Raw genomic sequence first — 26,381 nt, 5'->3', positions numbered from 1 at the left:
AGGTGAGGTAGATGAGGGAGATGATGGAGGTGAGGTAGGTGAGGGAGATGATGTAGGTGTGAGATGAGGAAGATGATGGAGGTGATGGAGGTGAGGTAGATGAGGGAGATGATGGAGGTGATGGAGGTGAGGTAGATGAGTGAGATGATGGAGGTGATGGAGGTGAGGTAGATGAGGGAGATGATGGAGGTGAGGTAGATGAGGGAGATGATGGAGGTGAGGTAGATGAGGGAGATGATGGAGGTGATGGAGGTGAGGTAGATGAGGGAGATGATGGAGGTGAGGTAGAGGAGGGAGATGATGGAGGTGAGGTAGATGAGGGAGATGATGGAGATGATGGAGGTGAGGTAGATGATGGAGGTGAGGTAGATGATGGAGGTGATGGAGGTGAGGTAGAGGAGGGAGATGATGGAGGTGAGGTAGAGGAGGGAGACGATGGAGGTGATGGAGGTGAGGTAGATGAGGGAGATGATGGAGGTGAGGCAGATGAGGGAGATGATGGAGGTGAGGCAGATGAGGGAGATGATGGAGGTGAGGTAGATGAGGGAGATGATGTAGGTGTGAGATGAGGAAGATGATGGAGGTGATGGAGGTGAGGTAGATGAGGGAGATGATGGAGGTGAGGTAGATGAGTGAGATGATGGAGGTGATGGAGGTGAGGTAGATGAGGGAGATGATGGAGGTGAGGTAGATGAGGGAGATGATGGAGGTGAGGTAGATGAGGGAGATGATGGAGGTGATGGAGGTGAGGTAGATGAGGGAGATGATGGAGCTGAGGTAGAGGAGGGAGATGATGGAGGTGATGGAGGTGAGGTAGATGATGGAGATGATGGAGGTGAGGTAGATGATGGAGGTGAGGTAGATGATGGAGGTGATGGAGGTGAGGTAGAGGAGGGAGATGATGGAGGTGAGGTAGAGGAGGGAGACGATGGAGGTGATGGAGGTGAGGTAGATGAGGGAGATGATGGAGGTGAGGCAGATGAGGGAGATGATGGAGGTGAGGCAGATGAGGGAGATGATGGAGGTGAGGTAGATGAGGGAGGTAATGGAGGTGAGGTAGATGAGGGAGATGATGGAGGTGAGGTAGATGATGGAGGTGAGGTAGATGAGGGAGATGATGGAGGTGAGGTAGATGAGGGAGATGATGGAGGTGAGGTAGATGAGGGAGATGATGGAGGTGAGGTAGATGAGGGAGATGATGGAGGTGATGTAGATGAGGGAGATGATGGAGGTGATGGAGGTGAGGTAGATGATGGAGATGATGGAGGTGAGGTAGATGAGGGAGATGATGGAGGTGAGGTAGAGGATGGAGATGATGGAGGTGAGGTAGAGGAGGGAGATGATGGAGGTGATGGAGGTGAGGTAGATGAGGGAGATGATGGAGGTGAGGTAGATGAGGGAGATGATGGAGGTGAGGTAGATGAGGGAGATGATGGAGGTGAGGGAGATGATGGAGGTGAGGGAGATGAGGGAGATGATGGAGACGGTGTAGATGAGGGAGATTTCCCGTTTAGTGTATTTGTTTGGTTGGAGCCATGCCTGCTTTGACCCTTAAAGACTGCTGGGAGCACTTCTGATGTGCATGATGGCACACCTGGCGTTGGCCTTGTGAGGAACCTGCCTTTGGTGAGCAGAGATGGTCCTTGTATTTTCAGAGCAACCACGTATTCCCAAGTTACAATTTAAGTTGTTTAGAAAACCAATCAACGAAACTTTGCAATAATGACTCAGAGCTGAACAGTACCAGAAAAAATGTGCTAATGACCCTGCTGGACCACATCTGTAACACAGAGGAGACACTGAATCATAGTTAGTTCTGGGTTATGCATCATCTGCATGTCTATCTCTGAGCTGGTGGAAACACACTGGACTGAACGTCTTTGTCGTCTCTGCTGACACTGAAACAGCCTGGTCCCAGGAGCCCAGGCCTCCAACAGATGATCGGTTTTAATTATGTGACCATTTTCTTCAGTGTTCAGCACTGTTCCTGACATGTAAAGAGACCAACTCATCTTTGTTTAATTCTGCTATGCTGGATGTACAGAACATCGGTGATGAAGGTCAAACATCAAACTGCACATCATGGCCAAATTAGATTAGACCTCGTCCTTACATTGTGATCTAATGGGATTAAATAGCAGTTTTTATTAAAATAATATCAGTAAATCTATATAATTAAACTTTGATAAATACTAACTGAAAATGTATTATTGTCCCGTTTGAGTTGAACTGCTTCACTTGATGCAAATACAAGTGTTTTATCATGTTTCCATGCAGAGCAATCAGCAATCAGATTACTTAATCTGAGTCTGTGATTGGCTGGTTTAGTGTCCCATTTAAAAGAACGTAACACTGCTATTTCACACATGTGGTCCAATTGTGATACCTCAGCATTAAGGTGCACATGCTGCAGTGCAGTTGTGTAGAGCAGAAAAGACAAAAATATGAAAAAAATGAGAACAAAACTAATAAAAAAATTAGAAATCAGTTGGAAACAATGTTGCTGGAGCATCAACGTTATATGAAGCAGCATTGCTGTGTTATGGGTGCTGTGTTACACATGTGCAATCATGAAATTCCTAACTCAATCCATAGATTGAAGCAAGAAAAATATTGATAGCGATCATTTTAGTATCATATCAACAATAATCAAGACAGTCATAATATTAAATAAAGGAAAAAAATGACTAAACCCCATTTAAATAAAAAGAAAATTTACTTTTTGAGGCAGATATTGTCATTATTTGTAATTAATTAATCAAGATGAATTAATTACAAAGCCCCCAATATATTAGATTATTTTAATCAAATCCCACCCCTAAAAGAAAGAAAGAAAGAAAGAAAGAAAGAAAGGTTGTAAATCTGAGTTGTTAATTTATTCATATAAATGATGCAGGCTTTTTTCAACACAGTTGCTTTACTTCCCAAGTTAACTGTGAACTGTGAGGTAATTTCAGGTCACACCAGACCTACGACAGGCTGCTGCCTCGTGTTGTCTCATTTCCTACAATTCCTTTTGTTTAGGAAATGAACTGCTGTTGCCTCTAGGTTTTCTAATGAGATGGTTCAAGCTACAGTCAGACCATCATCAGCCCTTAATATTCATGGCTCAACAGAAAAAGGGCAGCAGAAGAGGGATCACAGGTTGAAAGAAAAGGAAGATAGAAAAGATAGAAAGATGATAATAAGAAGGAAGACTAAACAAAAGAGATTCTCACCCAGAGCCACTGTGCCCATTAGGAAAGGTTTCCCCATCTGACTGAAGTCGCTGCTGCTCTGAAGGCCGACCTCCGACCCCACTGCAAATGTGACAGCCACCTGAGGCACACACACACACACACACACACACACACACACACACACACACACACACACACACACACACACACACACACACACACACACACAGTTTGTGACACATGCGAAATATGAAAGAACACATGAAAATGTGCAGAGAGCTACATGTGAATGATTTCTTACTGATTATCATTTCCTGCAGAAGTTTTGATTTTCTTCAAATTTCAAACGCTACCTCAGCCTGTGATACAAAACATTCACTAACAGTTTAGTTTTATTTTCTCTACTGCAGTCAGCTAGCTTTATATTAGATTTCTCTTTTTTACCTCATCCTGTCCAGCACGGCGGCAGCAGAATAATGGTCTGGCTGCTGTTGTGCTGAACAAATTGGCTTTGCCAAGAGGAGCTTTATGGATATAAGGCTCCTCTTGATAATTTAAGTATTATTCTTTATTATTTAATTTGTGTATTGCTGATTTACATGCTTATGGTGGACCTGAAAAGAGGGTTCGGGGGGTAAACGAAAGGAAGTAAATGAGAGAGAAAAAGAGAGTGAAGAGAAAACAAAAACAAACAACAAAAAACAAGGATACACCAGATTTAACAGAGATAACAACATCAGCTGTTCAATCTTAGCAGAAACAAACAACCAGCTGCTACACATGTTAAGACAACAAACAAACAAAAAACAAAACAGCTGCAACATCTGACAAAACAAAACTGACAACCATCAGAAACACCTATAAAAGACAGACAAGCTGTAGAAAAGAATCATTAATCACAACAACAAAAACATCAGTAACAAAGAAAAAGGTGAATATAAACTCAGGCCAGCAGTCCTGTAGTGCTTCAGCAGCGTCCTCCGTCCACCTCCTCACTGTCCTTCTGTCCACAGGCTGTCGCTGAACAACTGGGACAGACTTTGGGACCTCCACAGCGCTCCTGTCCCTCAGTCACCAGGACTGAGAAAAGTGGCGCAGAGACCACAAGCGAAGTTTTAAAGCAGATGGTAGCCATCTGCTTTAAAACATATCATTTGGCTGGTGTACAAAAATTAAAACAGATCTAAAACAACACAGAAAAACATTAAAAAAAACAAAAGCAACAAAAAAACAAAAAAAACCCATGAGACTCATGTAGTCCTTTTTTCAGGAACTAGTGTCCATAGCCCCATTTCCTTGGTTACTGCAGGAGTCTGAACCGGCACGCCTCTACCAGCACAGTTTCACTTGGTAGAGAGATAGAGACAATGCATGTAAATAAAAATACATACAATAAAGACAAGGAGTAAGATCGGAGGGTTCTGGATCCACCACATCCACCTTAAAACACTCCTGGAGAGGTCAATCACTGTAATATGAAAGCTCTTGTTAGCATCTATGTTAGCAATGAACTTAGAGCCGCAGCGTTGTAATCGTTAGCTTGTAATTACCTACAATAACGTTAACTCCATCAGACCCGTTCATCAGACCAGGCCATCCTCTCCAACATACCTGTGGTCTGTCTCTGGCAGCTTTGAACTATGTTTCTAAGCTTCTGAGATTATTTCATAATAAGGATTTTAAGAAGAACTTCCTGTTTCTGTCTGAGAAGACACAGATAAAAAATCAAAAAGCAGACTTGGTCATTTTTATGGAAATAAATCAGTGATTAATGAGGGGAAATGAGAAAAATACACTATTACCTAATGTTTAAATCTGTTTTCTCTGTTTAATACATACTCACCATCCACTTCATCATCTCCACCTGCTTGTTAACATTAATATTTAACCAGCCAATCACATGGCAGCAACATGTCATGTAGACATGGTAAAGACGACTTGCCCCTTAGTTATTATCAAAACTGGGGATCAAAATGAGGAAGAAAGGGGGTTTAAGTGACTGAATGCAGCATGGTTGTCGATGCCAGATGAGCTACAGCAGCAGAAGACACACCGGGTGCCTCCTGTTAGCTAAGAACAGGAAACACACGCTCACCAACACTGTGACGTGAACATAGCTTCTTGTGGATTTCATCAGACCTGGGTAGGGTTGCAAAGGGGAGGAAAATTTCCGGTAATTTTCCGATAAATTTCCAGAAACATTCCGTGGGAAGTTAAGCTAAGGAATTTTACAAAATATGTTTTGAGCCTTCAGGAAATTTTTGGCACCTGACAATATGCTGCTGTATTTTTGAAGCACTCTTTACGCACAAAATTTACAATATTTACACACATACAAAGACTTTCCCTCAACATTAGTTTGTGTGAAACGCCTCCACACATCGGATGGCAAACGTGGCATTTTTCTGTAAAATAAGATAAGACAAAAGCTTTTATAAACACTAATGAAACCGCATGAAGAGATAAATAGTTAACAACTGGAGTTTTCTTCAAAATATTTTACAACTGATTTATAAAATAAATTTACCCCATAATATTATGAAAACTTTGTTGACTTTGTGTGACAGTGTGGCCCCAGTACTCCAGGTTGAAGGAATTACTGGTTTGTGTGCATGTAGGGGGCGTGGCCTCTAAATCCCTGCACAAAGAAGTGTGCTGTGTGCGTGTGATGGCCTGGCATAGATATATAACTGTGCTCGCATTAAATCTGGTTGTTTTAGCCGAGATTAGCTACAATATATTTTCCTCAACGATGGATGGACACTCTAAATTCTCCGTAGGAGTGAGTGTGTGTGTGAATGGTTGTTTGTCTCTATCTGTGTTGGCCCTGCGACAGACTGGTGACCTGTCCAGGGTGTACCCTGCCTCTCACCTGTTAAAATGCTGGGATAGGCTCCAGCTCACCCGCGACCCGAAATGGAATAAGCGGTCAAGATAATGGATGGATGGATGTTTAAGTTTCCTGTTAAGTGAATAATCCTAAATTTAGTCAATTTCTGGATAATTCCCATATATTTCCGTTAATTCCCACGGAAAGTTTCCAACTTTGAACATTCCAGGAATTTTGCAACCCTAGACCTAGTATTGTTACACTGGGACCAGTAAACCATCAGACCCGCCCTACACAACTTTAATCTGGGACCAGTAAACCATCAGACCCGCCCTACACAACGTTAAACTGGGACCAGTAAACCATCAGACTCACCCTGGACAATGATAAACTGTGACCAGTAAACCATCAGACCCGCCCTGAACAATGTTAAACTGGGAGCAGTAAACCATCAGACCCGCCCTGGACAATGATAATCTGGGACCAGTAAACCATCAGACCCGCTCTTGATGACGTTGAACTGGGACCAATAAACCATCAGACCTGCCCTTGATAACGTTAAACTGGGACCAGTAAATCATCAGACCCGCCCTTGATGACGTTAAACTGGGACCAGTAAATCATCAGACCCGCCCTGGACAATGTTAAACTGGGAGCAGTAAACCATCAGACCCGCCCTGGACAATGTTAAACTGGGAGCAGTAAACCATCAGACCCGCCCTGGATAACATTAAACTGGGACCAGTAAATCATCAGACCCGCCCTGGACAATGTTAAACTGGGAGCAGTAAACCATCAGACCCGCCCTGGATAACATTAAACTGGGACCAGTAAATCATCAGACCCGCCCTGGACAATGTTAAACTGGGAGCAGTAAACCATCAGACCCGCCCTGGATAACATTAAACTGGGACCAGTAAACCATCAGACCCGCCCTTGATAACGTTAAACCATCAGATCCGCCCTTGAAAATGTTAAACTGGGACCAGTAAACCATCACCATCTGTTATAAAATGCATGAAACTAAAGGAGGCGGCTGGATTTTAAATTCTAGATATTCCACTGTTCTCCTCAGACCATTCAGCACATTACTCATTATAACTAAAGTGACTTGACACTTGACTTGGACTTGGAAAAGTGACTCGTGAACATCTCTGACTCACAGAAAAACAAGAATGTTTGTTGGCAACGGATGCCAAAAAACTTCCCTTTCACTTTGCCTGAGTTCATTGCCTTTATTACCACTGAAAGCAGACATGAGCCATGTTGAAAGTGGTGTTAGCCAGTATAATTATACCAGTGTATGTATGGTACCAGACTGGCAGGTTAGTATGAAGCTAATTCAGAAAACTATCCTGTAAGTCTTAAATTCATAGCTTTACTGAGTACAAGGTGTGAGTGAGGGGAGAAAGCTGTAGAACAGGCCAACATGCTGTCAAGCTTTCCCAGCAGAAGATGTTGCAACAGCTCCTTCAGGCAGTGTAATCCTCTGGGTTGTGATCGTGTTAAATGGACTCTGGCCTGGTCCCAAGGAGTTCTCTCAAGAGCTCCTACTGAACTGCTGACACTCCGAAATGCTGACAAACACTGACCCGGAAAAGCCCAAGACCACCAGACACACAGCGGGAGCTCAGGAAGTAGGCTACTACACCTGCAGGAACTGATGAGAGCTCAGAGCCACCTCCATCTCTTTTCCAGCAGGAAGCAGGCTTTAACATTAGAAAGAGTTAGTAAATGAAGTGACCATAAACCTTGTCAAACCCTTTAAACGCTGCTCACAGCTTGTGATTCAATTAATAAAACAGAATTTTAAGATAAAACCATCACAGCAGGTTTAATCAAAGCGATCGAGTGTTAAATTCACTCAAATGCAAAAATCAAGACAAACCAATCCAGTACAATGTTTTATCCAAAAGGCCTTCACAACTAAAAAATTCTAACAGACCAGAGTCGAGGAACTTGAAACGTGTTTGTGCTTTACTCTTTCAAGCATGCTCAGTAATAAATCCTGTCTGGATGCAGACGAGGGATTAAGATTTTATTTGATCCCACACGTGTGACTGATGGATCACGTAGCTTAAAGCATTTACATGCTGTTTTAATGAGTAGCTTTAACCCTCCAACAAAGAGAGCTTCACATCGAGCAAACCCGCCGCTAACGCTGGCTTGTTCTTTGTGGAAAGAGTCAAATATTTGTTGACAGTTGTTGAGAGTAAAAAACTGCAAAGCAGACATCAAATTAAATATAATTTTAAACTTTTAAGGTTTTAACATTTCATCTGACCCACGGGGACGTGCTGCCTATGCCTCCTGTGCATACATATAACAAGAAAACATCATGTCAATGTGCAGTAAGGACATGCCCATAAATCCACGCTACCCACAAGGCCATGATCAAGCAAGAAAACTGGAAACTGCGAGTGAAAACACACATCGCGAGGAGGCATTTCTGCACTGCGAGGGAATAACAGTGTTATAAACAAGGCTCCAGACTAACTTCTTTTACGAGGAGCACAGCGTCCCCTAACTTAAATTTTTAAGAGCCCAAGCAGAAAATTTAGGGGCCACACTGAAATCACCTTGCAAAGCAAAAATTCACATTTCTTCTCATTTTCACCGTATTAGTGATAAAAACTTTAACAATAAATTCAGAAATTACAATCTTTACAATTCACTTTACAAAAAACACAAACACTGATACAAAACAAGTAGACGTAGAACTTGTCAAATCAAATAAAATCAGATTTGAACTGATTTTTCTTTGTAGTCGAAGCAGAAAACTTTGTCCCCATCTTCCCCTACAGGGCATGGTACGACTGGTCCATGTAGTTCCTGGTAATAAACAGTTTCAGGGACTGATGCTCCTCCAGACACTGTTCCCACTCCTCAGTAAGAACAGCAGCTATTGGCTGTCCTACAAGTCACTAATTAGCATCATCAGCCTGGTACATATAGTTGTAATGGATGCTGTTATAAAGAGGGATGTAGAGGGAAAGACAGAAATTTATAAAAAGACGACTTAAAAATGTTTAGAACAGCAAATAAATAAAATTAAATAATAATTCTGTCAATATTTTCTTTATTTTTTAGTTCAGTTTTTTAAGTGTATTTTGTTTTTTAATTAGGAGTTTTTAACATCTCACACTTTTAACTTTTTAAATGTTTCCTCCACACTCTTCATTAACAGACGTTACTGTGACGGTAAACCAGCAGGATCCTCCAGCAGCAGCTTCTACGTTTCATTTCCAGCCTGGTCATGAAACAGAGCTGAACGTCGTCTGAATGCAGCAGCTGCGAGAGGGTCCTAGCTGCAGACTGCAGAACGGGGCGGGGCTGGATATTGGGCGGGGTTGGACGTCCAGCTCCGCCCACGCTACGTTTTGATTGGATTATCCATCTCCTTACTCCTGCATGACCATTTTGTAGCAGATCCCGCTAATTCTCGACGAAGGAGTATGAATCGAAAAGAGGGAAGGTAATAAAATGAATTAAATTAAATGAAAAAGACTTTATTAATCCCATAGGGAAATTCAGTTAACACATACTGTATTAATACAGTAATACAGACTTGTGTACGGTAAAAATGCTTCTTTTGTGATAATTTCTGCTCTGAGATGGTGTGGACAAGTTTTAAGTGCTAACGTTTTGCTGCTAGCATGTTTCATACTGTTAACTTCAAACTGAGTTATGCTGCTATCTGGTTTTAAGTTGTGGATATTAGAGATGCACAGATTGCATGTCGAAAAATTAAGGTTTTAATTCCATTCGGGCGGGTTGCAGTTCAAGCACTCAAATAAACTATTTTAAATGTTATTCCAAACGTAAAGGAAAGAACGAAAGAAAATCACTTTTTTTTTTATCAGGCAATCAACTGCAAAATTGACTTATTTATTTTGCTGTAGGCTAATATAACAATAAAAACTTATGTTGAAGCTGGATGTTTCAGGAAGGCTCTGCGGCTCGTAGCGCTCTGATCCAGGAGAAGACTAGCCACAGAAAGAAACAAGAGACACTATTAGGAGCAAAAGTGTGCATAATCATGGCATTTACTACAATCTAACGGCACATTCAGCATGCTCAGAGTACAACGCAGCTTTTCCTTTTAAAGGGCGATCAGCGTCTGCAGGTGCAGAACACAAGTGTGGGCCGACAGGTGAGATGCGCCGCGTGCTGGCGGTGGATCTGTCTCTCTGTGGAGGTTTGGGGTGATGCTGAGGGTCCCTCTCTGGCTGGTGGACTTGGGCCTCTCCGGAGTCAGACTCTCCCCATTTCCAGATCACTCCTCATCGGTGACAGACCCTCATCTGCCATCACCTCGACCCCCTTTCCCCGCGCGCCAGGCTAGTGCGCGCTTCATGTTTCTCCATGCACTGCTGTGCGCCTGCTCCCTTACAGGGTAAATTCTGCCTGCCATTAACTTGCCACGGGGTAACCCAACTGCCTGCATAAGTTGCTGATTTAATGCACCTGTTAAATACAACGTGAGCTGAATCAGCGGTCATTAACGATGTGCCTGCTGATCTCGATTGTTGGTAAGATCTTTAGATCATTCTTAAATCTTAGGAACTTTATTATCACGGGAAAACCCGGCCATTTCCAAATAGCAGAGGCATCTTAAATAGACCTAAAAACTATTCTGCGGATGGTCGGCGGGTGCGGTTTTGAAAATTGGTAAAAAAATCGTTTGTGCGGGCGGGTAGCAGGCAGGGGGAGATTTTAAGAAGCGGTTGCGGGTGAAAAAATAAGTCATCTGCGCATCTCTATATCAACCAGTTAAGATTAGTCTATGCAAGTTGTTTTAAAAAGGCGTATTGTGTGTTTTTATTTTCTCCACAGACACCATACCATTTTTAAGACCGGAGAGGAACTTTTGCCTCTCAAGTCTTCAGATGCACCATTCTTTTTAAGTCCTTTCTGCTGTTACAAGACAACAGAAAGTCATTCTGTGACTAACCACATGAAAAATCATGCTACAGTGAAACATGAAGGTAATCTGTTAAGAGCACAAAATCACATTTAAAATATTTTTAGATAACTTTACAATTTTTTTGGTCATATTTGGGAATTCTTCATAGCTTGAAACAATTGTTATTGTAAATTATCTTAACAAATGTTATATGCCATAACGTTTCTCACAGTAAAGGTATGCATTTCTATAAATATTTTGGCAAATTATTCTTTGGCATACAGTATTTCTTCTACTTTCTTACAGAGTTTACCATTATTAAATGTGGCTTGAAATGTCGTTCAGTCACAAGCCAGGATAAACCCCACAGAAGACAGACTTGCATTAAAAAAATAATTTTACTGTTGTAATTAAAATCCCTCCCTGCCCTGTTTTATATAGAACGAAGATCCCCAAAGTAAAGAAAAAACAGCAATGGAAAGGATTTCCACAAACCTGGAAGAGAATGAGTTGGTATAGCATATTCTGTTAAATTTTTTATTTTCTCTTATTAAATTTATTTCAGCAGGTCAAGTTCATGTTATTGTTATGTGGAATTTTTTTTATTTTTGTTGGAGAAGCATCCATTTCTTAAGGATGCCAAACTGGCTTCTGAGTGGTGCCTCAGGAATGGTCTTCAAGGAAAGGTCTCCCTCCCCGAAATTCTCTCCATGGATCCACCAGAGAGAGCAGATGTTATCCAACAAACAAGAGAAACTGACTGGACCATCGAAAACAGCTGGGAAGATGTTTATGAGCCATTCATGTTTACATTCAAATGTCAAGCAGACTATGAAAACTTCATGATCGAGTGTGTTGAGAAACAAAACCTAAAAATCTGTGCACGTTTTCACTAACTACAAATAAAATGGTACTGACGGGAAATAAAAATGTTTGCAAAGGCTCTGTTTTGTTTTTAGATTCACATGGATAAACTCAGTGTTTGTGTGTGTGTATATATACATATATATATATACATATATATATATATATACATATATATATATATATACATATATATATATGTATATATATTATATCCGGTGCTTGGCGCCTCCGTCCTGGTCGGACGCCTGTTGCAGCAGCTCCAGTTCTGCGGGTGCTTTTACTGTTATTTAGTATTTATTTAGTATTTATTTTATTTTTCCTTTGGTTTTTCGCTGTGTTTATTATTTATTGCAACGGAACAGCAATGGTTTTTGTATGCTCCAAGTTCTTCTTTTCACTTTTATTGCTGCTCTCGTTACTCCTCGTAACCGAGAGCAACGCTCACAGTGGCAGGCCCATTGTTTACTCTCGCGACCAGCTGTTAGCGCTGAGTAAACCTGTACTGTCGCCGGGGATCAGGCACGATATCCCGAAGGAGCTACGGAGGAGACGCCGGGGATGCAGAGCCGGAGTGAGGGTGAAGGCAAGGAAGTGGAGATACAAGCCTGCTGTTCCTGCCATCATAATGGGGAATGTGCACTCTCTGGCGAACAAGATGGACGAGCTGGCGGCGCTGATTAAAACACAGAGGGAGTACCGTGGGTGCAGTTTACTGAGTTTTACGGAGTCGTGGCTGCACTCACATATTCCGGACCACAGCGTTGCTATACCCGGCTTTGTGACCGTGCGGGCAGACAGAGACGTGACAGACAGCGGTAAGAAGAAGGGAGGAGGGATTGTGCTTTATGTGAATGAACGTTGGTGCAATCCCGGACACGTCCGTGTCAAGGAGCGTCTCTGCAACCCAAACGTGGAACTGCTGGCTGGTGGGCTACGGCCGTATTACTTGCCCAGAGAGTTTACATCAGCCATTGTGGTAACTGTTTACATTCCCCCATCAGCTGATGCGGAGGCCGCCGCTGACGTCATCAGCTCCGTCGTCTCCCGGTTGCAGACGCAGCAACCAAATGCCTTCATGGTAATCACAGGGGACTTTAATCATGCTAGCATGGACAGAACACTGTCTGACTTCACTCAGTATGTGGACTGCTCCACTCGGGACAATAAAACTCTGGACCTACTGTATGCAAACGCCCAGGGAGCATACAGTGCAACCGCCCTTCCCCCACTCGGCAGGTCAGATCACAACCTGGTTCTGCTTTCACCAAAGTATGTGCCTATTGTCCGGCGGCAGCCTGTGCCCACAAGGAGAGTGAGGAGGTGGACACAGGAGGCTGAGGAGGCCCTGCAGGACTGCTTTGACTGCACAGACTGGGATGCACTCTGCCTGCCTCATGGGGAGGACATCAACAGTAAGACGGACAGCATCACGGAATACATCAAATTCTGTGAGGACACTGTCATTTCCTCCAGGACTGTTAGATGCTTCCCCAACAACAAGCCGTGGATCACTAGCGACCTGAAGACCCTACTCAACAAGAAGAAGAGAGCCTTCAGGTCTGGAGACAGGGAGGAGCTGAGGAGGGTGCAGCACCAACTGAGGGACAAGTTGAGGGAGTGTAAGGACGCTTACAAGAGGAAGCTGGAGGCCAAACTCCAGAAGAACAACATGAGGGAGGTGTGGTCTGGAATGAAGGAGATCACAGGATGTGGGGGGAGAGGCAGACTGGCTGATGGTAATAGGGAGAGAGCTAACGAGCTTAACACCTTTTTCAACAGGTTTAGCTCTCAGACTGCCCCTGTCTCCTCTGCCCCTACCCCAGCCATCCCACACCTCCCCCCTCCTCTTCCAACTGCTCCACTGCTCTCCCCTCCCCCCCCTACAGTGAGCCCACTGGATCCGACTGGACTTCAACCCATAACACCTCCCCCCGCCCCAACCCCTTCCCCTGGCTTGACTGTTACAGCCTGGCAGGTGAGGAGACAGCTGGAGAGAGTGAACAGACACAAGGCTGCTGGCCCGGACGGTATCAGCCCCAGGATACTGAGGACCAGCCAGCCAGCTGTCTGTAGTTCTCCAGCACCTCTTCAATCTGAGCCTCAGCCTGGAGAAGGTACCACAACTTTGGAAGACCTCCTGCCTGGTTCCTGTTCCTAAGAAGTCATCTCCATCTGGCCTCAGTGATTACCGTCCAGTTGCCCTTACATCACATGTGATGAAGGTGCTGGAGAGGCTGGTGTTGGCCCACCTGAGGCCGCTGGTGAAACCTTCTCTCGACCCTCTGCAGTTTGCCTACCGGCCACGTGTGGGGGTGGATGATGCTGTCATCTATCTGCTGCAGCGAGCTCACTCGCACCTGGATGGTAGTGGAGGCATTGTGAGAGTCACATTCTTTGACTTCTCCAGTGCCTTCAACACCATCCAGCCTTCTTTACTGAGTGGGAAGCTGCGGCTGATGGGTGTCGGCGGGTCCTCTGTCTCCTGGATCGCTGATTACCTGACGGACAGGCCGCAGTTTGTCCGGCTGGGCGGTGTCCTGTCTGATGTGGTGATGAGTGATGTAGGAGCCCTGCAGGGCACTGTGCTCTCTCCATTCCTGTTCATCTTATACACCACAGACTTTCAGTACAACTCAGAGTCATGTCACCTTCAGAAATATTCTGACGACTCTGCAGTTGTTGTGTGTATAAGTGGTGGACGGGAGGAGGAGTACAGGGGGCTGGTGGACGGATTTGTGGAGTGGGCGGGTAAGAATCACCTGCTGCTTAATGTGGACAAGACCAAAGAGATGGTGCTAGACTTCAGGAAGAAGGGATCAGCTCCACAGCCCCTCTGCATCCTGGGTAGTGATGTGGACACGGTTGAGGAATATAAATACCTGGGAGTGACTATTGATAACAGACTGAGCTGGAAGACCAACAGCACAGCTGTGTACAAGAAGGCCTGCAGCAGACTCTACTTCCTGAGGAAGCTGCGGTCGTTCAACGTGTGCAGCAAGATGCTGGAAATCTTTTACCAGTCTGTTGTGGCCGGTGCCCTGTTCTCATCTGTGGTCTGCTGGGGGGGCAGCATTGCAGCCAGTGACACCAACAGACTGAACAAACTGATCAGGAAGGCTGGCTCTGTCATTGGCTGCAGACAGGACACTTTAGAAGCAGTGGTGGAGAGGAGGTCACTGAACAAACTGTTATCTATCTTGGACAACCCGGACCACCCTCTCCACCCTGTGCTGGACAGACAGCGGAGCTCCTTTTCCAAAAGGCTCAGACAGCTTCGCTGTCTCAAGGACCGCTTTAGGAAATCTTTCCTGCCACACGCAATAAGACTGTTTAACTCATCATCATGGTCTCAGAGATAACAATATGAGTGACTGTTGTAACTGGTGAATTTTTGCACTGACTGGATCAACCTTGCACAGTTAAACTCCTCATGTTCACTACTAATCATTGCACTGGACTATATTATTCGCTGGCTATTCTCACTCTTACTGTGTATAGCTAAATATCTCCTTGTATAAGTCTTGTAAATATTGAAATTTTTATACTGTTTTTCATTTTTTGCTACCTTAAGAAGCACAACTGCTAAATGACTGTATTGCTGCAACACCTAAATTTCCCAGCTTGGGATGAATAAAGTACTTCTATCTATCTATCTATCTATATACACATACATAATGTATAGGTATGTGTGTGTATTTGGTTCAACAATACTTTGATGAGATTGCTACAATCAGGTGTTTTCTGTAACTCCATCAAACTTCTGCACCTGTTTATTTATTCTGGCCCACTGCTCATAAGCAAAGTGCTCTCAATAGTCAAGGTTATTTTTTAAATAATTTTACACACACAAAAAAAATTTGTATTTCAGTAAATCATAATTTTACAAATTTATATTTATTACTTTTTTATGGCTCATATTTGTTGAGATACTATAAAGAATAGCCTTTTCTTTCATGTAAGAAAGATTAAATCATTTTACAGACAGCTGGAAATAAATTAATGAAGTTCCGTTGTAGTTCTTCCATTTGTCCACAAGTGGGGTTCTGAATGCAACCATCCATTAATGTCTAGCCACGCCCCTCAGTCTAGCCACGCCCCCTGGACGTCCAGCCCCGCCCCATTCTGCAGTCTGCAGCTGGGGGTTATTGGCAGCTGCTGCTGCGAGAAGACCAAGCCTCGTATGAGAGGGTCTGCACAGCACCGCTCCTCGTTGGGAAGATAAACTCCCTTCATTCACCTCCGTCTCCAAAAGTCTCCAATAACACCAGAAAAACTCGCTAGAGGGTCTGAAAACTCGCTAAATACAGCCACAAAGTCGCTACGCTGGCAACACTGAGGAATAATAAATTCCCCCAAGACCCGCCTCTTTCCACACATTAGCCAATCACAGAGGTCGTTCGCCCCCGCTCACACACACATTGGCTGTCGTCTTCTTCGTTGGTGTTCGTCTCCTTTTCTCGTATTGAAGTTAGTTTGAGTCGACAAACCAGCAGCTAATTTGTTATTACTGTGAACTACTGGGCTGAAGAGGGAGCAGAAGTTTGTTAGCGACTAAATAAATTCAGTTAGAACTCCTACAAGAAAAAGACAGGCTAATGTATCGGTCGCTGAGTAGATGAAACATTCACTCACACTGTCTCACATCTTAGTCGCAAAATGCCACCATTCGGTTGCAGTCTGGAGCCCTGATAAATATATGACAGCTAATGATAAGACAGTTTTGCTATTCCCCCATAAAGTTAAGTGCCTCAACTTGCCAACAAACAGCAAATTTCGTAATTTTGGTTATACAATTTTGTATTTGGAAGCACTGGTGTGAATAAATGCATACGTGTGTGTGTGTGTGTGTGTGTTATGTGTAGTCAGGAATGTTCATATTCAGGTTGCTGTTAGTGGATGTGCCAGCCTCCCAGCAGTCCAGGACTTCGCTGAGAGGAGATGCTTCCTTTAATTTCCCAAGAGGGTCAAGTTGCATAATGCAAACACAGACTTGATAAAGAAGTGTGAAAGTCTTTGTTGTGTTTGGCTGTTTTGTCTGAGTGCATTTCTCCTGATGAAGGGCTGAAAATATAAACTCTGGATGAAGGTATATGTTTTACTTTCAATAATATGATAGAAAACGTGTAAGGCCTTTTTAAAATTTATATAGACATATGATGAGATTTGTTTGTTTGTCAAACACCCACTGTCCACTTCATCAGGTCCAGCTTCTAGTCCCGGTGGTTAAACCATGCCATGTTGGTACTAAAGGGCCCAAAGTGGGCCAAGAAGATGGATGGATTCATGTTTTCAGGATGTATCTCTGCCTTGCATCCTCCCCTTAATTATCTGTCTTCAAGACAAAATGAAGCTCATCTATGTGGAGCTGAAATGGAGACTCATCAGACCAGCAACGTTTCTCCATCTTCTATTGTCCAGTGTTGGTGAGTGTGTGTGTGAATTGTAGCCTCAGTTTCCTGTTCTTAGCTGACAGGAGGCACCCGGTGTGTCTTCTGCTGCTGTAGCCCATCTGCTTCAAGGTTGGACGTGTTGTGTGTTCAGAGATGCTGTTCTGCAGACCTTGGTTGGAACCAGTTGGACTTCTTGTTGTCTTTCTGCAGTCTCCAACCAGTCTGTCCATTCTCCTCTGAGCTCTGACCAGACATTCTGGTCCAGACAACTGCTGCTCACTGGATATTTTCTCTTCTTCAGAACATTCTCTGTAAACCCTGGAGATGGTTGTGTGTGGAAATCCCAGTAAATACTCAGACTAACAACCACGTTCAAAGTCACAAATTCTCTTTCTTCTTACTTTATTAACAAGCATTAACAAGCAGGTGGAGCAGATGAAGTGGCTGGTGACTGAATGAAGAAGGGAGACGATGTTGGATCCATTCAGAACATCTGGAAACATCTATTATTCTCTCTGACAGAGTGTTGTGTTGCTTACATGTCTGTTTCTATTTGTAAAGGCTGTCTCGGTGGCCATCTAGATAAAAATTAATGATGTATGAATTGTAAGGATGAAGATTTGAAGACTTTGGTAAAATTTGCATCACAAAGTTATAATCGACTTAAGATTTAATTATTAATGTTTACAGCAACCTTCGTGGGTTCATACAGCTGCACAAATAAAGAATTTAATGCTCTCATACGGGATTCTGATGAAAGAATAAAGTGTTGAGCCAACACAACATTGAGACATTTGTTAGCTGTAACATTAGCAGCATTACATGGATGGGAGTAATAACCGTTACCGTGACGATGAGCAGAATTCCCTTCAGGAGGGTGAGCAGCGAAGTGATTGGCTGAATGACTGTGTGGGCCAGCAAGATGGCGAGACTTAAAATCAAGGTGAAGACTGGGATCACATAGATGTGGCTGCAGAGAGACGGGAGCAGAGGTTCACGCGTTAATTTCACTGCAGAAACATTCAGACAAATGTTCATCATGCTCTTCATCTGTCACATCTTTATCATGTCTACAACCTTCAAATGTCAATGTCATGTGGGAAGAATCTCAGCTAATATGCTGTAACCATGGTGATTTAATGTACATCCACTTTACAAACAGCATTCTCCAGCTCTCTTTACTAATTATGGCTTAAGAAGCAGGAGTCAGCTTCAACACAGGAGCTTCCAGCAGCGCAGTCCAAACGTTACAGAAGGGTTAGTGCAGTCAACAGAGCCAATAATAATACAGATAAAGGACATTTTGATGATTTTTGATCTGAAAATCATTCAGCATCATTTAGTAATTCAATTTTACTGCTGAAACATTTTTTTTATGTTTTTATGATCACTCCAAGACATTTTTGTAGCCTGAGACAACATTGTGCAACAATGGTACAAAACAACAGGGAAAATTATTAATTCATTGATCAGAGCAGCTGCTACTTTCTGCTTCTTTTCTTTTTATTCTTCAAAACTACCAAAATTTCAAAGAGTTCAACTCTTTACATAACGCACTGAACACAAAAATGTCCCATCGAGTCACATTTAACCCACTTTTCCCAAATGAACAAAAATGTCCACAATGATGCCCAAGGTTTAATGTGGTCATAGCAGAGTTCCAGACACAGATCCATGTCAGCAGCACAAAAGGATGCTGTATACCTGTAGGATGAGAGGGTAAAATCTAAATAAATTAAGCAAGCTACTTTTGCATTAAAAATGCCACCAAACATGAAATAAATACATGAAAAACATGTATGTAAAATCTGAACATTGTTGTCTGGCAAACCTGAGTTTGAGCCATAATGAATCACAACTGAATACAATTAAATGGATCCAAAAGCCTACCTCAACGACTCGTCAGTCTGAGTCAGGCGTATTGGAGCAGGGATACGAAAAATGTGGTGAATAAGTTTTCCACACACAGTTAGCTAGCATGATGGAGGCCCCACGAAAAAAGCAAAAACCTACAATTTCCATCCTGAATGGGAGGAGGAATTTCTTTTCAGCTTGGTAAAAGACAAGTGTGTGTGCGTGTTGTGCCACCAGAAACAGATGCTTCGAGGGGATTTGGAGGGAATTTGAAGCAGCACCACAGCACCAACCACCAGAAATCCAAAGACAGTTTTCCACCAAAAAGCTCAATCTACACCAAGAAAGTTCAGGAGCTGAAATCAGAGCTAAAAGTTCATCAGTCGCTTCTCTAAATGAGGCTGCAACTAAAGCGTCGTTTGGTGTTAGCAACATTTTAGCTAAACACAAGAAGCCTTTTACAGACTGGGATTGGTTAAAGGAACAATGACGTCACTGCAGAGACTGTTTGCAGCAACTTCAAGAACACATAAAAGCCGGACTCCTTGCTGCACCGCTGGAACAGCAACAAGGAGGGTGGAGGTTCCGTCAGAGGATGTGGATCAACAGGTTCTGAAGGAGGGTGGAGGTTCCGTCAGAGGATGTGGATCAACAGGTTCTGGAGGAGGGTGGAGGTTCCATCAAAGGAAGTGGATCAACAGGTTCTGGAGGAGGGTGGAGGTTCCGTCTGAGGACGTGGATCAACAGGTTCTGGAGGAGGGTGGAGGTTCCGTCAGAGGACGTGGATCAACAGGTTCTGGAGGAGGGTGGAGGTTCCGTCTGAGGACGTGGATCAACAGGTTCTGGAGGAGGGTGGAGGTTCCGTCAGAGGACGTGGATCAACAGGTTCTGGAGGAGGGTGGAGGTTCCGTCTGAGGACGTGGATCAACAGGTTCTGGAGGAGGGTGGAGGTTCCGTCTGAGGACGTGGATCAACAGGTTCTGGAGGATTTGTCGCTCTGCGTACATTTTTGGCTGCAGTTCGATGAATTTCTGGATGTAATGGACACAGCTTAGCTTGTGTTTGTCAGAATGGCTTTCCAGGATTACACAGCCAAAGATGACGTCACTCTTCTCCATTTAAAGCAAAGAATAAGAGGTGAGAATTTTTACGTCTTAAAAAACTACGTCAGTGAAATTAACATCTTATTTATAAACTGTTGGCTACAGATGGGGCACCCGCAATGTGCGCTGTGTACTGGTTTTATAGCACTGTGTCGTAACGATACGGATTTTCCCGACTTCATTAATTATCGTTGTGTGATTAACAAGCCTTGGCTAGCAAAGTTCTGGATTTCTCTCATGTAATGAAACTGGTGGTCAAACTGGTAAACTCGATTCGAGCAAAGCGCTTCAGCGTCGCCTTTTTGTTGGATGAGCTGGACTCGCGTATGGAGAGCTGCTTCTCCATGGTGATGTTCGGTGGTTGAGTCGTGGCAGCATACAGCGTTTTGTTGACCTGCTGCCTGAAATAAAGATGTTTTTATCAACAAGGAACGAGGATGACGAGGAACTATCAGATGATGCATGGCTACTGGACCTGGAGTTTCTGACTGACCAGACAACAAAACTGAACTCAGCAGCGAGCTGCAGGGAAAAGACCGACACCTTCCCCACATGATAATCGCTGTGAATGCGTTCAAGGCCAAGCTCAGTATCTGGACCACACATCTCAAGAAAGGGATGCAGACAAACTTTCCAGCCTGGAGAAAATGTCACATGATTTTCACCCTGAGCAGTGCTGTGTGTACCTGGATAAACTGCAGAGATTTAGTTGCTGTTTGGTGAGTTAGGCAGCATGGAAGCTGCACTTGTCTCAAACCCATTCCTGCCTGTTAGTATAGAGGAGGAGCAGCCAGATTCCAGCAGGTCTTTGCTTTGCCATGTGGAACTAACATGGAAATGGTTGATTTGCAGAATGTTGTGGAGCTAAAAGCCAGATCAACAGTGACTTTTGAGGACTCGTCAGCAGAGAGAAGTTTCCTTTCCTCAGCGCATGTGCATTAAAAATGAGAGCCTACTTTGGATCCACTGACCTCTGTGAAAAGGCATTTTCACAGATGAAAAGATCAAATCAAAGTTCAGGACGTTCTGACAGACACCTCACAGACTGCGTCAAACAGCCTCCGCTGAGGCTCAACCAGTGACCTTCTTTCTGTGAGGCCGCAGTGCTAACCACCACACCACTGGGCACCAGGCAGCCTAGAATGACGGTAGATTCAGCCTGTGGAGCTGCGCACGTTCCTAACGTCATAACACCGGAGCAGGAGAAAAACGCCATCTGCTCCTCACTGGAGCGAGATGCTTTCATCTCCACCTGCCTGAGAGGATTTAGAAAAGTTCTGTCCTTTTTTCAACTGGTGGACGTGTTTTCCGATGCGTGCACTCTGACGGAAATGGAATCACCTGTGTTAGCGTGCACATGTCTGTGTGTGCGTGTGTGTATGCTCACTGCCGTGGACACAGAGAGCAGCCATGCTGCCATGTAAATCAGATAAATAGCATCAGACTGTTTACTGTTTGATTAAAGGATGAAGTTGAAATGGTTTGAAAAAAAATATGGCTTTAAATGACCGGATTTAGATTTATTTCGTACATACGTGCGTGGTGACATCACTTCCTGTTGTTGAACGTGGAGGCGCTAGCTGCTAATGTGAGTCGTATTAAGATCATACTTTATAGGCCAATGTATTCCACACTGGTGAATAAAAACATCTCGGTAAGAGAAGCTGATTTTGGACGGAGGTGAAACAGGAAACCAGGTAAGTGTATATGTGCTAAGATCTCGCCGGGTCTCGGCAAGTCACGCGAGAGTTGGGTCACATTATTGGAAAAGAGGACATATAAAACAACAACAAAAAAAAAATCTATCTCCAAGTTTTATTACAGGGTTTGTTAAATTTGAACTGAAAGTCACATGTTGTTGACACCACCAAATGCCTGTAGAAGTGTCCAGCAAGCTCCAGTTTAATTTACAACATCCCACAAGTGATTATTAGTGTATATTTCATTCATTCATGCAGTGAAACTGATTCCTCTATTTTCTAATTTTCAGACGCCTGTGGAAATTGTGTCTGTGGACACAAATCAACAGAATCTATTTTTATGACTTTTAGCTTTCCAGATTTCCAGCCCTGTCAGTTGTCAAAATGGGGAATAAGATGCAATAATGTTTACTTCAGTTTTCATTCGTATATTCATTCTCATCCATATTTATCTCCTCTAAACATCTATTTATCCATATGGTGATTAAAATAACATCATTTTTATGGTTAAATAAATTTTGTCAGTAGGAAATATCACCAGACAAACGTGGGTTTAGTTGAGAGAACGATTACAGAGTAATCACTGAAAATGACTGACAATTTCATTACAAGCTTTATAAACTCAACTAGAATAAAATCGCAATGTACAGGAAAACTAATAGTTTTAAAGTCTTACATACTAGAAGCTCCAGAAAATCTGATGAAAGCTCATTCTATCAGTAGTATTAATTATTAGGAGCAAGATCACAAAGTTCACCATCTGCAGAGATAAGACTGAGCTTGGATTCATCTTAATTAAACACATGAGATTTAGCTGATATTTAATGGTTAAAGATAGCTTTTTAATCCTCTTATAAGTCAAGCTGGTAGGAATATGAGTTTTCTTCTTAGTAAAACTCAGTGGAAGTCAGGTTAAAGCAGAATGATGTGGACTTTGAGGTGAAATGGATCTCAGTAATACTTTAAATCCTGTGAAGCTCAGTGGGGTTTGTGTCCGGGGTGCCCACCATCCTGCAGCAGTGGGACTGTGTTCAGAGACCTGCAGTGGCCTATCGATTACTGACTCTGAGAAGGCAGGATAAGGTGGTTTATCCAACAGAGGCATCCCGAGATTTTTCTTTTTCACTCCAGTAACCCTGCTTTCCAACTCCCACAACCAATCGTACCATCTCCCCTGGCGCTGAGCATGCTGATAATGAAGCACCCAGGCGTGCGGATGAAGCAGTCCAACCATCCCACACACTGTGAATAATATTATTTGGGTAAAGGATTTATTGGGGCATGACAAAATAAATTAGCCCTGTTAACTGATAAAGGTAATTATAGGCTTGGGAGAGAAAGAGGAGGTGTGAGAAGCAACGATGAGTTGAAGAGACCTCAGTTTACTTTATACATACATTTGCACAGTATAACTGCACTGAGTGTTCGTTAACAGAGTGTTAATTGCACCTAGAAGAAAAAGTCTTGTGCAGTTTTTCAGTGTGACTCACATCCTCATGCAGCTTCATCTGACATGGTTAAAATACGTGTAAAATAAAACAAGTGTAAAATATAAACAAATGCACTGCAGACATGTTTAATTGATCTAAAAACAACAACCAGATACTCATCAGTCCAGGAAAGCTCCACCATTACTGATACTACATCTATACTAAGAAGATGAAATTCTGCGTGTCCCGGCATGTGCGCCTTGCACTACGACATGCTGACCAGTTCATGCTAGAAACTCTGAGATGCTTGTGTCCCACCTGAGGTTTCACTGTTAGCTTTCATTCAGGAAAAACTGCTGTGTGGGAATAAAAAGATGACAGAGGGAAGATGGAAGAGGAGGAGGTAGCAAGTCTCCGAAAGGTTCAGATATTTTCAAATAAGCCGTGTCATCACGTGAGTTTAATGAATCAGTGATGGAGGAGAGATGGCTGGTGTTCCACTGTTATAATACTGACCCGGGTACTACTGCTGTAGTACTGACCCAGGTACTACTGTTATAATACTGACCCAGGTACTACTGCTGTAGTACTGACCCAGGTACTACTGTTATAATACTGACCCAGGTACTACTGTTATAATACTGACCCAGGTACTACTGTTATAATACTGACCCAGGTACTACTGCTGTAGTACTGACCCAGGTACTACTGTTATAATACTGACCCAGGTACTACTGCTGTAGTACTGACCCAGGTACTACTGTTATAATACTGACCCAGGTACTACTGTTATAATACTGACCCAGGTACTGCTGCTGTAGCACTGACCCGGGTACTACTGCTGTAGTACTGACCCAGGTACTACTGCTGTAGTACTGACCCGGGTACTACTGCTGTAATAATGACCTGGGTACTACTGCTGTAATACTGACCCAGGTACTACTGTTGTAATACTGACCCGGGTACTACTGCTGTAGTACTGACCCAGGTACTACTGTTGTAATACTGACCCGGGTACTACTGCTGTAATAATGACCCAGGTACTACTGCTGTAGTACTGACCCAGGTACTACTGTTGTAATACTAACCCAGGTACAACTGCTGTAATAATGACCTGGGTACTACTGCTGTAGTACTGACCCAGGTACTACTGCTGTAATAATGACCCGGGTACTACTGCTATAGTACTGACCCAGGTACTACTGCTGTAATAATGACCTGGGTACTACTGCTGTAATACTGACCCAGGTACTACTGCTGTAGTACTGACCAGGGTGCTACTGCTGTAGTACTGACCCAGGTACTACTGTTGTAATACTGACCCGGGTACTACTGCTGTAGTACTGACCCAGGTACTACTGTTGTAATACTGACCCGGGTACTACTGCTGTAGTACTGACCCAGGTACTACTGTTGTAATACTGACCCGGGTACTACTGCTGTAATAATGACCCAGGTACTACTGCTGTAGTACTGACCCAGGTACTACTGTTGTAATACTAACCCAGGTACAACTGCTGTAATAATGACCTGGGTACTACTGCTGTAGTACTGACCCAGGTACTACTGCTGTAATAATGACCCGGGTACTACTGCTATAGTACTGACCCAGGTACTACTGCTGTAATAATGACCTGGGTACTACTGCTGTAATACTGACCCGGGTACTACTGCTGTAGTACTGACCCAGGTACTACTGCTGTAGTACTGACCCAGATACTACTTCTGTAATACTGACCCTGGTACTACTGCAGTAATACTGACTTGGGTACTACTGGTACACAGAGAAGACCAGAGAGCCACGTTTGTCAAACCCCTGTTGTTGTATTCTGCTCCCTGGTCAAAACAATAATCATACAATAATGCACTAAAAATCATTTTTATATATCACACAGTAGTAAATGTATAGAAAAAAATTTGCTAATGATTTCATTTTTTACATTTTGTTAAAGGGTCAAATAAAGACGTCAGATTAAGAAAAATAACACTTTTCTCTCCATTTTTTCTTGGGTATTGGCTTTAAAGGGTTAAAGGAAGTGATGTGAAGAAGAAAAAACAGAAAAGTGGTGGTTGGACAGTAGAAAGAAAAAAACAAGGCTGGATAGAAAAAAGAAAGGAGGTAGAGGAGGATGTATAACGAGGAGGTGAGTCACTGAGATCAGACATGAAGATAGTTTGAGCTCATCCAGACTAGAGTTAACAGTCAAACAGCAAACTGAGAACATCCGGAGAGGAACAGATTCAGACTGAAGAGCAGATGATTGTATTTCTCCTGTTTTACTTTGCTCCATGTTTGACTTCTGTTTAAATAATCTAAAATGTTGCACGGAAAAAAATCTCAGTAATGATGAAAAGAATAATCGGTGAAGTTGATGCCTTCTTCTGGGCTTCTTTTGATTTTGTTTATTTTTTATCTTATCAATATATTTTATTCATTCATACTTTTTGTTATTCATTTTTACCTTATTTATTTATATTATCATATATTCATTGTTATGAATCAAATATTAAACTGTATTTACCCCTATTCCAGTCTTTTTCTTTTTGTAATATTTTACTTATTTTCTAACTGTATTTATTTTGTTTAATATAACTAAGTAAATTAAAGGGTTCAAGTTGATCATTTTAAATGGGTTCACAGCAAAAGTTATTTTGTTTTAAAGAAACGTCTTCTGTACTGTATGTATCTCATGATGCCTCCTATACAGAGGATCTCATGAAGAAGAGGTTCAATACATTCAGTTGCAATGATAATCTGAATTATTAACCCCTAGGGAAGTTTGACTAGTAGAAGTTCTGAATGGCTATCAACTTTATTAAACTACCAGAAACATTTGCTGCTAATATAAAATGTTAATTTAGGACACACTGGTGCTGTTTGGTCCTTTTTTAAACAAATCCACTTCCACAGATAGAACAGTTCATTCGGAGCAGTGTGAATGCACACTCTCAGCCTGGTGCAGACCAAAGAAGTGAACTGGCTGAAAACAGGTCTCCTTTTTGTGTTCTCTTCTAGTGTGCAAGCAAATGAAGCATCCAGCGAAGCAAAGAGGGGAATTGACGTAGATCAGCATGGTGGATATCTGGCTGTCTCTCCTGCTGCTCATACTGGACAGATTCTG

At 42.9% G+C, this 26,381-nt stretch overlaps 1 protein-coding gene across 3 annotated transcripts in view; it reads right to left on the bottom strand.

The window, feature by feature from the left end:
- Positions 1-26,381, bottom strand: part of si:ch211-51h4.2 — a 153,495-nt gene that overhangs the window by 68,571 nt on the left and 58,543 nt on the right. For all 3 annotated transcript variants that reach the window (XM_042007008.1, XM_042007009.1, XM_042007010.1), the window contains 2 exons: positions 18,019-18,142; positions 3,219-3,318 (listed from right to left, as the gene is read on the bottom strand). In XM_042007008.1, the coding sequence (XP_041862942.1) occupies positions 3,219-3,318; positions 18,019-18,142 (224 nt within the window). The remainder of the gene's footprint in view (positions 1-3,218; positions 3,319-18,018; positions 18,143-26,381) is intronic.

Source organism: Melanotaenia boesemani, chromosome 14 (assembly GCF_017639745.1).
Source record: "Melanotaenia boesemani isolate fMelBoe1 chromosome 14, fMelBoe1.pri, whole genome shotgun sequence".
Classification (NCBI taxonomy): Eukaryota; Metazoa; Chordata; class Actinopteri; order Atheriniformes; family Melanotaeniidae; genus Melanotaenia; species Melanotaenia boesemani.
Note: the sequence above shows the minus strand (reverse complement) of the source record. Positions and strands in the feature narration are given on the sequence as shown.